The 18062-nt window shown below is 40.7% G+C and overlaps 1 protein-coding gene across 1 annotated transcript; it reads right to left on the bottom strand.

The window, feature by feature from the left end:
* Positions 1 to 1704: 1704 nt before the first annotated feature.
* On the bottom strand, positions 1705 to 15076 carry tonsl (tonsoku-like, DNA repair protein). Its single transcript, XM_074660587.1, has 28 exons — positions 14792 to 15076; positions 14583 to 14678; positions 13155 to 13297; positions 12828 to 13011; positions 12579 to 12708; positions 12222 to 12393; positions 11997 to 12111; positions 11755 to 11906; positions 11206 to 11358; positions 10805 to 10930; positions 10438 to 10636; positions 10280 to 10335; positions 10088 to 10177; positions 9702 to 9774; positions 9433 to 9596; positions 8330 to 8453; positions 7975 to 8216; positions 7024 to 7513; positions 6742 to 6944; positions 6132 to 6238; positions 5414 to 5570; positions 5217 to 5295; positions 4823 to 5130; positions 3932 to 4103; positions 3319 to 3494; positions 3103 to 3176; positions 2652 to 2785; positions 1705 to 2256 (listed from the first exon to the last, which is right to left on the bottom strand). The coding sequence occupies exons 1-28, from the start codon at positions 14814 to 14816 to the stop codon at positions 2057 to 2059; spliced, it is 4344 nt and encodes a 1447-aa protein (XP_074516688.1). The 5' UTR covers positions 14817 to 15076; the 3' UTR covers positions 1705 to 2056.
* Positions 15077 to 18062: the final 2986 nt, after the last annotated feature.

Below are 18062 nucleotides of genomic sequence, written 5' to 3'. Positions count from 1 at the left end.
CATTTAAAATCAGTTAAAAGACAGTGGTCATGAAAAGATGGTTATAGGCATACTTCAGAGGTCTCATGATGAGTCTAATTAAAATGTTCACCATGGCAAATTAAAAAAAAAAGTTGCAAGTGAAGTGTCCCTTGAAAATATTGAGTTAAGGATAGATAAATATTGTTTAAAAAAATCTATATTCTTCATTCCTTCTCTCTTCCTTTTATTTCGATCCGGAGAGTGCTTTAATAATAATAATAATAATAATAATAATAATAATAATAATAATAATAATAATAGCTAATGTTATGGGAATATCACATATTGAAATGAAACATTTACAAACTTCCTCTGATTATTAATTCTCCTGTGTAGGCCTCTGCTGCGTCCTAGTAGGTTGCCAAGTTTGCACGCATTGCACTAGAAATCACCCAATGTTTCAAAAACAAAACGTAACTTCTCAATATCTAGAAAAATGAAAATATTTAATTAAAAAAAAGGCAAGTTCTTTCAAGTCATCTGTCTCAAGTCTAAGTCAAGTCTCAAGTCATGAATACCAAGTCAAAGTCAAGTCAAGTCTTTCATCAATGTTAGTCAAGCAAGTCTCAAGTCCTCAAGTCCTCAAGTCATGTGACTCGAGTCCCCCGCCTCGGTAATACAGTTCTTAAGTTGAAAGATTACATGCACCTCTATGGTTTGAGAAAAATACTTTCTTACAAACATAAAAAATCATGTCGTGTCAATCAATTTTGTAATTAAGTTGCAAAAAACTAAAAGAAAAGCACTTAGTTCGTGAAAACAAAATGTTTTAAAAGTCAGACAATGCGAGCTACATTTGTCGTTCAAAATGACCAAAACAATATTAATAGTGTGACTACAAAGCTGACACAACGAAGGCTCCTGCTGAGTCAAATCACACAGGTGAAATTCACACATGTGAAATTCACACATGTGAAATTCGTTTATTTGTGGTGAAGCTTCTCAGACAACTTTAACTTCTATACTTGAACTCCACTTTTACAGACAGCAATGACAATTGTAAAATGCATTCAGCGCTTGCATTTTATCTTATTAGCAAATAAAAAAAAAAGACCAGGGGTAGATTTAATCTGCTCATTGTGGCATCCAGCTTTTCCATGTGTAGCTTTTAAGGGTGGACAGAAGGCGAAAAAAAAAAGTAAAAAAGCAACCACTGCTCACACCTTTCTCTGACAGGATGCTGTTGGGGCGATGTTATCACCCTGTTCTCACCAACACAATGACGAGATAAAACCCATACATGTGAGAATGACTCACATGAATATTTTTCACCAAAGCTTTGAAGTGCAAAAAAGGTATTTGGGACAGCCCTAGTGATAAACTTAGAGGACAGGTCTGGTGGTAGTGTATATTTGTAGCCACGCTAGAAGCATGAGGAATGGTTGGTTGATTGTCCATCCAGACTGAAATATCTCAACAACTATTTGATAAATTGCCATCGAACTGGGGAACATGAATGTACAGACATTCATGTTGCCAAGAGGATGAATCTTACTGACTTTGGTGATCAGGTTAAAATTTCATTTTTGTCCCATACTTTGGTTATTTTGTGCACAAAGGTACAGCAGGTTTTTTATGTAGTCTGTGTACGATATTGATTCAAGTTTAAAAGGTTTTGTTGTTTTCTATGAACCAGGAAGAATCCCTTCATAGAGATGAAAAATGTGCCACTGAAAGACAAAATCATCATCAGTCACTTTAATTGTTTTTTTATATCAAATCATACAATCATCCAGTGGGTGTATCATGACACGACACACTACTAACATAACAGACTTTCACAGATACACATAAATAAGGCGTACAAAATACATGAAACATAAGCCATTTACAGAGCGTTTCGTGGATGCCATGTCACTGACAGTTTGTTCCTTTTGAAGATTTAAGTGTGCAGCTTCACTGCTAACTGAACAAAACCTTAAAAGAGTAGCACCCTTATTATAAAAAGTTGTGTGTCAATGATTTCACATGGCTCAAAATTCAGTGATAAACCATCTGCCATCGTCTCCGAGGCCCGTTTCAGTGTCCCCCCTCTTCACGAGGAGGCGGCAGCAGAGAGCAGACATTTACTGTTCCGGTCAATGAAGTGTCCACGTGACCGACTGGTGTCCCAGCTCTGCTTTAAGGCCTGCCGGTCCAGCTTGTTGAGTCCCTGAGAGCAAAGACGGAGATCCTTGACCAGCTCGGACAAACCATCCAGACCTGCGCTGTCCCAGGGCCCAGACACCTCACAGCCTGGGGGGGGAAGAAGCAAGCAGATTATTTTATCTTATTTTGGCTCACCGTTGTATTAGGGATCATCCTCATAATTATAATATTATTAATATTACACACAGCCTCACAGGTAAAATATACAAATTTAAATTAACTTCACCAAAAACAGGAAAAAATCTAAAATGTATACATGTTTTTATGTCACCTCCTCTTAATCCATGCTTTTGAAATATATTCAAAATGTAAATATATGCAAAATCTGGAACTTTTTTAAACAATGTTTGTCACAAATCTTGATATAAAAGGATAGTAAAAATATAAATTATTTTAATTTGATGAGAAACCGTGAATGTGCGGTCAACATCACAGGTTACCTGTAACTTAAGACCCATGCACACACCCACACACACGCGTACCTTGAAGGTTTAGAAGGGTCAAAGGTCGACAAGCCTCTCTGAGAGTGATCAGGATGTTGTGAAGTCCGGCTGAGGTAACAGACGGATTTCCCGACAGGTTCAGACTCACCAGAGTCGGACATGAAGGCAGGCACCTGGAAGGAGAGATTAGAGAAGCTGATGACTGCAGACAGAGGCAAATAAAGGATGACAGATCAAACCACAGAGATCCCAAATTATAGATCATTCACAGTGAAAAAGAGCTCTTGGTTCTGTGTTAATGTACGGGGCATGAAATTAATCCAATCACCCAAAATAAGGCAAGTTAAAATGTCATCACTGGTAATTCTGAACGCATGTTCACAGACCTTTGGCAGCACGCTTCAAAGACATCATTACACCATAATTATAATTTGGTGATTATAATAATTCGGATTGAAATTATGCATGTTCACAAATGCAGCACACTCACCTGGCCAAGGTGGCAACACTGCTGTCCGTCAAGCCGTTCGCTGCCAGACTCAGGTGGGTCAGTGAACACTCGTCCTGTGAGGAAAAACAAATGCTTTGATTCGTCCTAAAAGGTACAGTTACACGTCTCAATCAATCCACACATGAATGACATTTGTACATGAAATGTGTTTGTGTGTGTGTGTAGAGTACATAATCATGATTTATGTGCGTGTACCTGTGACAGGATTTTGGTGAGGTGTTCCAGCGCCGGGTAATCAGCCGGACCCCTGCAGACGGCAGACAGGTCCAGGTGAGTGAGACTGTGGAGAGGCAGAGTCTTCAACACCAGCTCAAAGCCAGTGGAGCCCAGTGCATTGTGGGATAGACACACTGATTTCAGGTGGCCCGCTCCTGAAAGAATAAAAGGATATTTCATTTATTTATCTAAATTCTCATTTTAAACTCCCAAAACATCCTTTTTAAAGCTGAAATAGATTATATGTTGGATCCTGACACCAAATATTGGCTTCTAGATTAACAATACAATCCTTTGTCTCCATTTATAACAAACTGAAAAACATGATCTCTAAACATCCGGTGGCATTTTTAGTTGAGCTGAAGAAAACTCTGCCTGTTAAGCATCTTTCACACAAAGCATAGATAACCTTTCAGCTAGTGATTTTCCCATTTCCCCTGAAATGTTACTCAGTCTTGAGGTGGGAAATTGGCAGTACAGATCTCCCCGAATATCGATCCCTGCCTCCCATTCACACATGAACCCATGCAGGGAAAGTCCCTGAGCATTTCAGTGGTAGTCTGCATGTGTGAAAGGGACTTTAGAGAGTCACCTGTGAGAGCGTTTGCTAGCAGCAGTCGATGCTGCTGCAGGAAGCGAGCGGTGAGGCCACACGCCTGCAGAGACAGCTTGGCTAACAGAGGGCAGCAAGACAGCAGACAGGACAAGGTCTCAGACACGCCGTCACCCAGCTGGTTCATACTGAGGTCAAGCTCCTCCAGGCACTGAGAGAGGAAATGTGCATAAGAGAGAGAGAGAGAGAAAAAAAGAATTAGATCTAATCTATAATAAACTGATGACCTGTTATTCTCAGTGTGATGGAAAATGTGCATGATGTTTGAGGTGACAGTTAGTTTTGACGCTGTGGTTTGTGACAATTCAACACAGGGAGGTGTTGTTGATTTTGTCACACTAACTAAGTGTGACTAACCTCTTCTTTAGCAAGAACATTGGTCTTCACACGTAATTTAAGTCTAGTAGACACTTAAGTCAGTTCTCCCAAACAGCAACAACGGAAAAAAACATTTTCTTGCCCACTCCTTCTGTTAGTTCTGAAAAGATAAATCTAAAACCGTCTGCGTGACCGAAATATCTATTTCTAAGAATCCTGCCACCAACGCAATAAAATAAAGCAGATTAATGTTTTGTTTGTGGTATTGAACTCAACAGCGGTATGTATTTCTATAATCCACAGATCTCACCGTGAACAGTTTTATGTGGAGGCAGAATTGCTGCGTATAAAAACAGAAACTAGTAAAAAGAATGAGAAAATTCACTATGATATAACTAAAAGTTACTATATTATTAATGTAACTAACTTCAATGTTCAACTTTCACCACTTTCTGGATCCAAACTGTCAGTTACTGGACCAAATTATCTTCACAAGGAACGCTGATGACAGCGGGTGAAATAAAAACAGACTCGTCCAGCTGGGCTCTTTACCGGAAACGCAGGATGACTCCGTCCATTTAAAGCATTTACTGCCTTCTCCAGCCCGTCCCCTGTAATGCCGTTGGCAGAAATGTCCAGCAGTCGAAGCCGAGGCATTGTTATTGCCGTGGCAACCAGCTCTGGGAGAAGGTTGTCGTGGAGACGGTTGCCGGAAATACGCAGCTCGGTGAGGCTGGCCTGCAGTTTGAGGGCACGGAGGAGCGGGTTGAGGGAGGAGGGCGCCAGGCCGAGGCCGCACGCCGACACAGAGGAGCTCCCATCCTGCACCTCACACAGCCGGGTGACACGCTTGTTCTCATCTGCGGGGGGAGACAAAGAGACGCTCCAGGATGGGTTATCGTTACATGTATGTCTGTGTTTGTGTGTGTGTGTCTGTGTTGCTCACCCACTGCCAGGCTGTTGCAGGCTTTCTTGTAGCGCTCAGGGAGAGGAGGAAGATCCCAGGAGCAAACTTCAGCCAGAACCTACAACAACAACAACAACAACAACAACGCAACACACCATTATAATTCTGTCCGAATGAAAATAAGTCAAACTAATCTTAAAAAAGATAATTTTCCTAAAGCCTCAAACTGGCTTCACCTCTTCATTGGTGTGCAGGACAGCCAGCAGCAGGTCCTGCGGGGAGAGCAGAGCACCTTCCTTCTGCAGTGAGAGGCGAGGCAGGAGGCCACATTTCTGGTAGTAACGCTGAGCGGCCTGCTCACACAGCCACGACACGGTGCAGGAGTCGGCCTCACTGGAACACAGTGGATATACACAAGGATATGACTAAAAACGTATGGTGCTTAGAGTCAAAACTGTTAATGCCAATGTTAAATCCCCAAAAATCACATAACTGGTGTCGTTCATTCATAAAAAAACTGGATACTGGACCCCAAGATGGTGCTTATTAAGTCCAATGAGAATTGTTCACCTGGCGCATACACCAAAACATGTTTTCTAGCTTCTGGATTTACTTCCGGGTTATGCGGTCCACTGAATATGCACAGTAGGGTTTCTCCCACTGGGTTCACACTTGCCCCATAGACTTTACATTGTGATGATGTCACAGATTTTTAGATTGCTTTTCTCAACTCAGGGAAAGTTTGACAAATATAAAACCTCCATGGATCACAAATTCAGAATAGAAAGGGGTCGTAATCAATCTTGTTTGCAGATGTCTCTTTTACAATGGTGGTCTATGGGGAAAATGCTTTATGGGCCACAGGGCGCTAGTGGCCACTGGAAAAAACTGGAAGCAAGACTGAGCAGTGGCCCCGTATCCGAGTCTTGTTATACGTCCATGATGTACACCAACCTTTGCAGAACTGGGATGAGGAAAACATCTTCCTGAACTCTGACCCTCATTCGGATTGGTGGAGGAAGTGATGTAGGCATGGGAGCAGCCAAACGTTGAGCTGCAGGCTGAAATAAAGTGAAATAAAACGTACATATAAGCAAAACAAGTTGGCTTCTTTAAAAGTGGAAATCCACCAAATCCAGAAATAAGATCAAGATCTGCAAATGCTGAAACTGAGCAGCGTGTCTCGTGCGAAGTTATGATGTAAAATACACAACATCAGTTCAGATACAAGGTAGAGCTAATGGTATTCAAGCTGCAGCAGTGTCTTAAAATGACACTAGCTTCTTGATCATCTCTCATTCACCGGCACATTCATCATTGTCTAAAGTTAATCAAGAAAAAAAGACAGATTCCTGACGAATGAAGTTCCACTTATGGCCCCTAGTGATGCTGAAACATGAATAATTGTTTGGCGGCAGTCAAGGCTGTACTGAATAAGGAATGTGTAATCTATTTCTGAACTTTGACTCTTTGACTTTATAGTTACATTACCTTTGTCTAAGGCATTTTTCTAGATCTGACTCCATCTGTAACATCTGTAGGATACTGAAGTTTCTTTTCTCACCTGCATGTATATTTGTGGGGGTGGCGGCGTCTCAGGTCTCATGTCTTCATCGTCTGTAATCGTGGGGCTGTGTGACCTGTTGACCTCTCTTCTGCCCAACCTGAGCATCCCCGGCATCTGAGTCATTTTGACCTGGTGAGGCTTCAGAGAGCCGTTCCTTTTCAGAGAGAGACTCCTGCTGGAGGACGAAGGAACTGCAGAGCCTGAAAGAGAAGAGGGAAGCATAATGAAGGTTAAACAAGCAAAGAAATGTGGAGTAAAATAAAATGAGACAATCATTACCTCTGCAGGCCGTGTCAGAGTTTAAGAGCCTGTTTTGACTTCTTGCTGCTGAAGTGGAAGCAGTGTCCTCGCCTCTCATCCCAGTCTGTTCCACTCGAAGCCTCCTCTTCTTCTTCGGCTGGATTTCCCCCAAATCGTCCTCCAGCCACTCGTCAGCCAGATACTCCTCCTCAGGCACTAGGGCTGATTTGTTGTTGCTGGATGAAACAGCTGGCGTGCCGGAGAACTGAGGCTGCGACAGACCCTGGAGGAGAGTTTTGGCGCTGCCTAAGCCTCGAATGGCACTGTGGTACTCCTCACGTGCAAAGACAGACGGCGCGGGGGCCTCCCTGACGCTCTCTCGACCTGAGTTCGGGATCGGGTTGGCCTCCCTGTTTGCGGGGACTTCCTTTTGGCTCGGGGCTGCTGGGAAACCGTGTCTAGGGCGGACGGCACGCAGAGGACTGACCGGGCAGTCAGGGTCGCTGTCGTCTGAGGAGCTGCTGTTATTCTGAGGAATACATATACACACACAGATCTAAATAATTCAGTTTCAGTGGCAGGGTTTCTGCAGGAAAGTTAAATTCAAAACTTTTTCAGACCTTTTTAAATATCACATAATATGCAATTTAACACCTGTTTCATTTCACCGTCCAAAGTATGACAGAAAACCCTAGAAGGATTTATTATGATATCACATTATTTTCAGTACATCCCAGCAGTATATTACCATAATTCCTAATTATTAATGAGATCTGGACCCGGATAAGCAGCATAATTAACTAATCACTTGCCCGTTAATAGACGATAAGCTTCCTAGTGATAGCGTTTGCATGATTTAACAGCCTCCTGCAGCACAATCCACTGTTTAAAAGGTGTATAAAGTCTCCCGACAGGTCATGATCAAATACAAAAACATTATAGTATAAAGTGTTTTTATCTACATATGAATAATCATTTGGCAGACATTACCCCATACAAGAGAGCAGCCTCTGTTCCTCTGGCTCTGTGCCGCTGCGTTGAGCCGTTGCTCTGCCACCGTTTGGGGCTGGCAGGTACCACCTTCACCTCTGAGTTCCTGCTGGGCCTGGGCCAGTCTTGGCTGGAGGAACAGCCCCCTCCGGAGGACGACAGCGGTTCGGAGTTCTCGGCATCAAACAGCTGGCTGTCCTGCAGGGCATCGAAAGGCTTGGCTGGGGCCGGAGCAGCAGACACTGTGTTAGACAGAGATAAGTGGGGGGGGGGAGGGGAGGAAAAATCTGTGTCTGAAATTATATTTAAAAAGGCAAACCGAGGCTAAACTGTTGTGATGATGTAAAGGTCTCACCTCCCCCTGCAAGCGCCTTCCTCAGCAGTCTCTCGGTAGCGACGCACTCCTGCTTGGTGTCCTGGTCCAACTCTCTGCTGTACGTCCTCTGCCAGTGACGCAGGCTGTCCATGGCGTTGTTGCCCTGAGAGAGAATGGTGGAAGCATGAGACAAATGCACACAGGTAAGCCGGCGATATGGCCAAAATCTTCTATCCCAATATAGGTAATTTCATATCTGGATTACGATTTACATCATGATATAGCATGTTTTCTGGTACCAGTCAGTGATTTGAACCCCATCAGGAGTGAAGATGTATGTGAGTTTTCACCTCTACCTCAGTAATGAGAACAACCCTGCTATTTTTCAGAAAACCAAGTTAGGAAAAAATAATAAAAAATTAAAGTATCAGAAAGCCTCTTATGTTTTATGTAGAATTTGTACTCCTTGGTAGAATACCAACAGAAATGTTGTGTAAGGATGATACATATTTATTTAACATTTTAAGGATTTCTGCTCTGAAACTTGTAACGAAATTATGGTTACAGGAATCATGTCCATGCCTCCATGACGGGAAAGATGTAATAGGGAAAATTCAAACCACAGAGCAAATTACATTTAAACTAAGAGGGAATTACATGGAATAAATGGTTTCATTATGAAAAACAAACAATATTTCTATCTATTATATAATAGATAGAAATATTGTTTATATGAGACATATTGCATTTTAAAAGTGTGTCTCTGAGTTTTTATTCATCGAGCTGTGTCTCTGAGTTTCATCAGCTCAGCACACGGTGTAACTGATTTGTTTTGCTACATGTATTCAACACTGTCACAGAAACCAGTCCCTCTGTTACTGTAAAAGCAGCCTATTCAGAAAGATTGTTTGTTTGCAACTGTGTGTGAAATACAGTAAAATAATTACTGATAAAGAATACTAGAAAAAGTCAAAATTCTCTGATTCCAGCTTCTTAAATGTGAATATATTCGGGTTTCTTTACTCCTCTGTGACAGTTAACTGAATATCTTTGAGTCGTGGACAAAACAAGACATTTGAGGACGTCATCTTGGGGCTTTGGGAAACACTGATATACCAGAGGTTGAAAAGCCACACACACACCTTTGCGTTGCGTTGGGTGACCGAAGCCCCTCGTTCCACCAAGAGTCTCGCCACTCTTAAATTTCCACAAGCGAGGGCATCATGGAGAGGCGTCACTCCCTCACATAAGGGACCACCAGGGTCATTAATGTTAGCGCCGCGATCCAGAAGCACCGCTACAATGTCTGCATGAGAGAAAGAAAGAGGATACAAGAGGGTTTTTGTTTTCTTCATTTTTATAAAAACTGAATTTATACAAGGTCAAACACAGTTAATATGAAATCAGTTACCATAGTGACCGTGGTTGCAGGCCTCATGAAGAGGAGTCCAGCCACAATAGTCTCTGGGGTTCACTGGGTGACCCTGACATTCACACAAGCAGAACATAATTAACTATCATACAATGCAGGTTGTTGGTTTTTATTCTTTCTTTTTATCTTTATAAATAAATGATGATCTCTTCTTGAAATGATGTGTTTTTTGTGTAATAAATATTTAACAAGCTTAGGCAAGACGTTTTGTTATTGGACTTCTGCTCAGTATAGTACAGATTTGACTGTTTACTGAGGATTTCACTGTCATCTGTCTGACTTTCATTGCGTTTTGTCTTGATTTTGCCTTTTTTTGGCCACATTTCCATTTTTTAAACAAAAATAATAAATCTTGTTTTACTCACTTGTTCTACCAGATACTGGATCTGCTTCAGGTTTCCATCTATACACGCTCTGTGAAGAGACGTCTCGCCCTTCTCGTTTCTCTTCTTCCACTAAAGTAAGAAAACAGATACAAAAAGAGAGTAAAACACTGAAGAGGGAAGATAAAGACGAGATGACAGCTTGTGCAAAGTGACAGCTGATATATGACTCACCCTTCCTGCATTCCTTCTTCCTGATACCATCTTGTCATAACCCTCTAAATCATCATCTAGAAACCATATAAAAAATATATTAGACAAACAGAAAATAACTTAAATATCATATATATTATAATCCATTTTGTCTAGAGATGTCAGGGAGGCAGTTCTACCTGACTCTGAGAGAACGACGTCACTGTCATCAAGAGGTTCACTGTTGTCCATCTCCTCCTCTTCATCCTCCTCACCATCGCTCCCATCTGGACTCCAGCCCTCGGCTGCACACAGCTCCTGCAGCCTCGCCTCGGTGTCATCAGCCTCTGATGAGCCATGTCGTCTCTGGGACGCCAGCCAGAGCCTCAACACGCGTTTCTGTCGAAGGGAAAGTATCTGTTTTTAGACCCTTCCCACAGTATTGTTATATGGATTTGCAGTTGTATAAAAAGGCTGATTATGTATCCTTTTTTTAGCCTTTTTAATTAAAGTTGAACCTTTTCTTATCCAACTAACTTCCCCAACTGTCAGCTGCTCATTGCTTACTTGTAGTCTGGTCTGCCCAGACGTCTGAGCGCAGTTTGAGGCTGCACTGTAGCTGCTGTCCATGTCCTCCAAGGCACAGCCGCTCTCCTCCTGAGCTGCTGCGATGTTCAGCCAAGTGCTACACCCCTGATATAGACACGTACAAGGAATTAAATTACATGCAAGATTTATTATTATATTATTCAATATTGTAAATTATGTTGGACAGTTTGACAGTCTAGAGTAACACTACCAATCAATTACTAAGCAGGTGTTCTCCCACAATCATAAAAGTGATTGGTGATTTTTTTTATATACACATGATTTACCTGTATCCATAAAACCCAGATAATATCACTATGGTCGTGGAATGGACAAAAGGAGAGTAATGTTGGGTGAAGGAACATGCAGTGCTTGTATACCTCAGTGGAGTTGCCCTGTCGTAAAGCCAGCTCCTGTCTGTAGTGCTCCACTGCCTTGCTGTGCTGTCTCAGGTCTGTGTAGGTCGCAGCCAGGGAGACATGGATGACAGCCAGCTCCCTGGCAGGTTTTCCCAACGCCTCAGCACCCTTAAGCTGCACCACATAGACAACAAAGCTTAAAAGGGATAGTTCGGGTGTATTGAAGTGGAGTTGTATGAGCTACTTATACATAGTCAGTGTGTTAGCTACAGTAGATGACGGTCAGCACGCTCCCAGTTTGGAGGAACAGACAGGAGTTTCCAACAGCAGTACATTGCTTTGCGTCCATGCTGTAACTCGTCTGCTTCTCCAAACTGGTGGCGTGCCGACCTTCATCTACTGTAGTTAATACACTGACTATGGATAAGTACCTCATTCAACCCCACTTCAAAACACCCCCAAACTATCCCTTTAACATAATTAATTATGTTATTTGAATAAACGCAAATAAAGAGCAGTTCAAATGTAGTGAATATTGGGTGCTAAAGTAAACATTCAAATATTCTTTACCTGAGCTTGATATGCATCCAGAGCTTTGTTGTAGCAGCCGAACTTACAGTAAAGGTCCCCAAGCTGCTCTGCCACCCCCACGGCCTGATGGGAGCTAAGTCTTTTGCCCTGATCCTCCCCCAACTCTTCCTCCAATTTACAGCCCTGGTCCGCTATAAAATTCAAACAAATCATGCCATCAACTCAGCTATCTTAGTATTAATCAACAGGACTGAGTGAATAAAACAAACTAGCTCTTTCACCATATTTGAAAGCTTTCTTCACTGCCTGCCTGTCCAGAGGCTGCTGGGAACCCAGAGAGACAGCTTTCTTCAGAGATCGTCTAGCTGCTACGAAATCAGCCAGAGACAGCTGCACCTGTGGATAAATATCACGGAGACGCACAAATTACAAAACGTACAGCCACAAAAACAAAAAAAATGGGTTAATTTTACTATAGCTTTCTCAAGAATGTGTTTTTTTTTTACCTTGCCAATGCAGTGAAAGCACTCGCTCTCACTGAACTTCTCTTTGATCTTCCTTGCACACTCTTTGGCCTGTTCAAGGCAGCGCACGGCATTGGACTGTAGACCGTTACGGAAGAAAATGTTGCCCAGGTTAAAGTTTGCACGGTAAAGATCCTCCAGCAGCTGACTCTTCCTTTACAGGAAAAGAATGGAGAAAGCACAATTAACAAAACTTTATGATAATCGTTCTTACTGTAAGTTCCTGTTGAACACGGTTAGTAGTTAAGGGTAAGAAAAAAATGAAACATCCCTCACTATTTCCCATCTTCCTCACTGAGTTTTTACATTTTAATAAAGTTTAGTGTAGGATGTACTTACTCTGCAATAAAGACACTTCGTCGGATAAACTCGCTGCAACGTTTAGCCTCCCCCAGGTGATCACACACCAGACCAAGATTGAGGAAGAGACGTGCCTTCATCTCACTAATCTCTCGCGCTGGCACAGTCCCTGGAGGTAAGAAAAATGTAAGAACAAACAAGTAATACAAAAACTATAGGCGCTAGATAATTCAATATGCTCCATTAAATCCCTGAGGATACAAACAAACACATAGAAACAGTGCAGACCTTCCAGACGGTCATCCACAATGGCCAGGCTCTTCCTGAAGGCATCCTCCGCTTGCTCCAAACTGTTCCTCGATTGGTCCGATTCATAACGGAAGAGGTAGGTTCGACCGATTGTGGCCAGCGCCCGTTGCTCCTCAGCATGATCTCTGACGGAGCGAGCCAGGTCCAAATGACATCGCTGATGCTGGCGAAGAAGAATACACACAACCCCTTACATGCTTTCTTAACATCCCTGTAGGGGTTTTAATATGAGCCTGCATGTTGTCCGCTACATGTCTAACACTCTAGCACTGACATAAAATAAATAAAGCAGATCAATCTACTCACTTTCAAAGCAGCCTCAATGTTTCCCATCTCTGCGTAGCACTCTCCTATTTTACGATTGGCCACAGCTCGTCCAATCACATCGTTTAGCACCTCGGAGAGAGACAACTCCTGCTGGTGCTCCCTAATGGCAGCCTCATAATCACCTGAGATACACACAAACAAAGGAACAAGGATGGATGAGTAGATTTAGAATATAGGACACAGTAATCTTGAAGCTGCACTTTATCTAACTGGAAATCCTTAGACTGTTTTTGTGATAAGTACATAGAGACAGAAAGAGGTTGTACATGTAATATACACACACCATGAGAGACAGGAAATGATTGCAGACTTGCAGGTATTAGGACAATCAGAAGATTGTTGTATGGTGTTTTGAACGACAACTGGTTTGATTAAACAACAAGTAACTCCACACTGAGAGGGATTGAATCAATAAGGAGGTAGCAGAAGAAGAAGACAGCGGTGTTGAGGACTGTGAAGCTTAAGATTTATGCAGAGATGATGCTTGAAGCTGCTGATTGAAACTCACCAGCATGGCCCTCATTATGTGAAAGTATTGTGAATAAATTTGGGAATAATTTACAAATACATTCAGGCAGTAGCTCAGTCCATAAGGACTTGGCTTGGGAACCGGAGGGTCGCCGCTTCAAGTCCCCGCATCGACCAAGTACTGAGTGTGAACTGGTCGCTGGAGAGATGCCAGTTTGCCTCTTGGGCACTGCCGAGGTGCCCTTGAGCAAGGCACCAAACCCCCAACTGCTCAGGGCGCCTGTCAGGGGCAGCCGCCTCGCTCTGACATCTCTAAATTAATGCATGTAGATCCTGTTTGTGCATGTGTGTATATTTCGGGCCTGTGTGTACTATTTAATATGTAAAATATAACAGAGTGAAAAAATGTAATTTCCCCTCGGGGATTAATAAAGTGCCTTTCTTTTTCTTCTTCTTCTTTGTAAGTTAGGAGTCGTGTCTATTTACATCACCTCCATCTGTATATGTATAATAATAATAATAATAACTTTAATTATATAGCACTTATCTAAGCAAGGTTACAAAGTGTTTCACAACATACATGAGAATAAAACAAATAAAACGTTAATGATTAGTAACTCTGCATGATCTAGACATATTACTGCTATCAATTCTGTTTGAAAACCTCTGATCTGTGCCTTTGTAAACTTGTGTTTGGTCGATTATTTCTCTGTTGTTACAATGCTAATTGACATTGTATTTTACATGGTTGGAAAGCCTGTTTATTTACCTTCACAATGATGTCCAACTTGTAAGGATCATGCATTTGAGGGATGAGAAAATGCATGATCCTTACAAGTTGGACATCTTTATTATCTTTATCCCTTTATTCTATATAATAAATCCCATCTGCACATATTCCTATCAGAGTAAGTTGTGAATATTATGAACTGAACTCACCACTTCTGGACAGCAGCTCTCCCAGCTGATTGCAGATGTTTGCTTCCTCTGTCAAGTTGCTGCTGTTCTGCGCTTTGCTCTTTGCTTTCTGCAGCTCTGCAGAGTAAACATATACATATCATCAACAGTGTAAACAATCAAAAACAAAAGTGGACACACACAACACGCCTTTAAACTCACAAAATACCATAAAGATAATCAATACTTACGTTTTATCTCCCGTGAAGCGCTCATCTCGAAGCAGCACTGATATCCAACAGCTATGTTAGATAGCTAAGCTGGACGAAACCCGACTAAATATATCATAAATACTTCGGTTTTTTTACTGATACGTGTCTTTACTTGCCCTTTAACGTCCTCGTTGTCATTTGCGTATCCGATCGTGTTTAATATCTCATCAAATAGCGCTAAAGTTACCTAGTAAACATGTTGTTTTGCTTTCGCTAGCAGCAGTTTAGTTTACAATGCCCCGCCAGGACTGCGACAGCCAATCACATCACTGCATTAAACCAGCCAATCACATCACTGCATTAAACCAGCCAATCACATCACTGCATTAAACCAGCCAATCACATCACTGCATTACGCACATGCGTAAATTCCCTCTCATGCTAGACTCTCAGGCACAAATCCTGCCGCAATTACTAGGATTAAAGAGGTCGTGTGTCTCAGCCCTGATCATCTGCTATAACCTAGAGCAGGGGTCAGCAACCTTTTCTATCAAAAGAGACATTTTAGTAAAAAAAAATAAAATAAATCTGTCTGGAGCCGCAAAACATTTAATCATTGTGATGAAGGTAACACAGTTTATAGTATAAGTATATAGTATATAAGTCTAAAGCAGTGAGGGCCAAAGAGCAAATGTACTATGGAGTATTAAGGCCACATTGAGGGAAAAAAATCGGAGATTTACAGAATAAAGTCATAATATTACGAGAAAAAAGTTGTAATATTTTGAGAATAAAATCATAACTTTACAAGAATAAAGTCGTAGTATTACGAGAATAAAGTCATAACTTTACGAGAATAAAGTCGTAATATTACGAGAATAAAGTCATAACTTTACGAGAAAAAAAGAAAATAACTCGTAAAATTACTACTTTATAATATTGACTTTATTCTCATAATACTACAACTTTTTTCTCTTAAATTTATGACTCTATTCTCATAATATTACAACTTTCTTTCTCAAACTTATGGCTTTATTCTCATAATATTATGACTTTATTCCTGAAATCTCAGATTGATTTTTTTTTCCTCAATGTGGCCCTAATACTCCGTCGTACTGTCGTACCATAGACATACAACAATGATAAATAAAAATGAAAACTTAAACAAACAACAGTTATTCATTTCCATTTTTATAAATCCAAAGGGAGCCACTGGAGAGGAGCTAAAGAGTTGCATGTGGCGCCAGAGCCGCAGGTTGCTGACCCCTGACCTAGCACTTAAACATAAGGTCTATGAGGGTTGTTGACGTTTCTGTGCACTGTGGATGGTGTACAGCTTGAGGACAGAGTGCTTGTTTGTCCTACAGACTAAACTCAGGGAATAAATGGCACATATAAAAAAATGCCTACCGTTCATTGGCTAAGGCCAGAGCGTGACGTAGTTCTACATAGAAACAGGGAAGGGTTAGTTCAGGAGAGACAAAGAAAATTTCAGGACAACTCTTCTTCTTGTGGATTTTTTTTTGCTACAGTTTGACAACTAGTGATTGTCAGTGCATGTCACAGCCTAAGAGACAACCACAACAACACATAATAGATGTAACTCACACTCTGCCTTTTATTTACTCTCTACTTCATGTTTTTTTTTTTTTGTTTGTTTGTTTTTTACATTTATCCTTTGATATTGCAATATATTGTTATTAATTGTTTTTTATTTGTTTGTTTATTTTATTGACACAACAAACATGAATTACTTCTTTATTGTTTTCTTCCATTTACATGCATGTTCTTTTTAAATATATATATATTGTAATTTGCTTAATGAATTGTATATATGTATATATATATATATATATATATATATATATATATATATATATATATATATATGTTTTTGTTTTTATTTTGTTCTTTTTTTATTTATTATTTATTATTGAATTGACGCTTTGGCAATATTAATTGAATTGAATTGAATTGAATTGAATTGATTATTTATGCACTCAAATCACACACACACAAAGCTATAGTACAAAACTACAGGAGAATATTAAAGGTCCCATATTATAAAAAAAGTTAGATTTTCATGTTTTTTTTTATTATAAAGCAGGCTTAAGTGCTATGTAAATACTTTGAAAGTATTGAAACACTCAATCCACAGGGAAATACACACAGCCCGTATTCAGAAACTCTGCATTTGCAACAAGCCGTCAGGATTTCTGCCCATTAGTGATGTCACAAATATACAATATTTAGACCATTTACACAATTTTAAACGTAAACATTCTAAAAGTGTCCCAGTTCATTCCTGGTTGCAGTTTATGTGAATGTCATCAGCTGACAGGAAGTAAACATGGACCCAAGCTGTTGCCTGGCAATGCAATTCCGTTGAAATGCACTAAAACGGAGCGTTTCAGACAGAGGGTAAATACAGGCAAATTCAGGCAGACAGTATGAGGAAAATAAAGGTTTTTTTGAACATTACAGCATGTAAACATGTTCTAGTAGAAACACAAAATACAAGTATGAACCTGAAATGGGCATAATATTGGACCTTTAAAGCATTGTGAGTGAAACAACTGGTACAGAAGTAACAAACAGGGCAGGAATTAATGTTGATGAGTAGCTGGTGCCTGTTTCCTGGTCTGACTCTACTGTATGTGGGCCAAGTGGATGGATGGATGGATGGATGGATAGATGGATGGATAGATGGATGGATGGATGGATGGATGGATGGATGGATGGATGGATGGATGGATGGATGGATGGATGGATGGATGGATGGATGGATGGATGGATGGATGGATGGATGGATGGATGGATGGATGGATGGATGGATGGATGGATGGATGGCAGAAGACATTTAAAGGTGATAGGTAATAGTTAGGAGCCCATTCCTGCCAGGGAAATAAAAAGAAAAATCTTAAAGAATTTGAATTGGTAGAAAAAACAAATATTGAAATACCTTATAACAATGACAGGATATGAAGTCAGATAATGCAGTATCTCATGATTATTAGAAATCGATCAATATATTGTCATGGCCAATATAATTGGCTAATTTTAGCTTATCACAGATATATTTATATCGGTTTATATGTGGGCTTTTATTGTAGTACAGAAGATATGTTTCAAGCATAAACAGCCCCCAGGGAGCTCTGAAAAGTTTATTTTCAAAATTTCCCGCTCAGTGTTTATCTTAGTCTTAATTGCTAAATAACCAAATTTAAGGGATCCTTATCCAAAAAGTTTGTTAATGAATCTAAAGAGATGCACTCCAATCTCTTCTTCTTCTTCTTCTTCTATGAAATGT

The sequence above is a fragment of the Sebastes fasciatus genome, chromosome 15 (genome assembly GCF_043250625.1).
Source record: "Sebastes fasciatus isolate fSebFas1 chromosome 15, fSebFas1.pri, whole genome shotgun sequence".
NCBI lineage: Eukaryota > Metazoa > Chordata > Actinopteri > Perciformes > Sebastidae > Sebastes > Sebastes fasciatus.
Note: the sequence above shows the minus strand (reverse complement) of the source record. Positions and strands in the feature narration are given on the sequence as shown.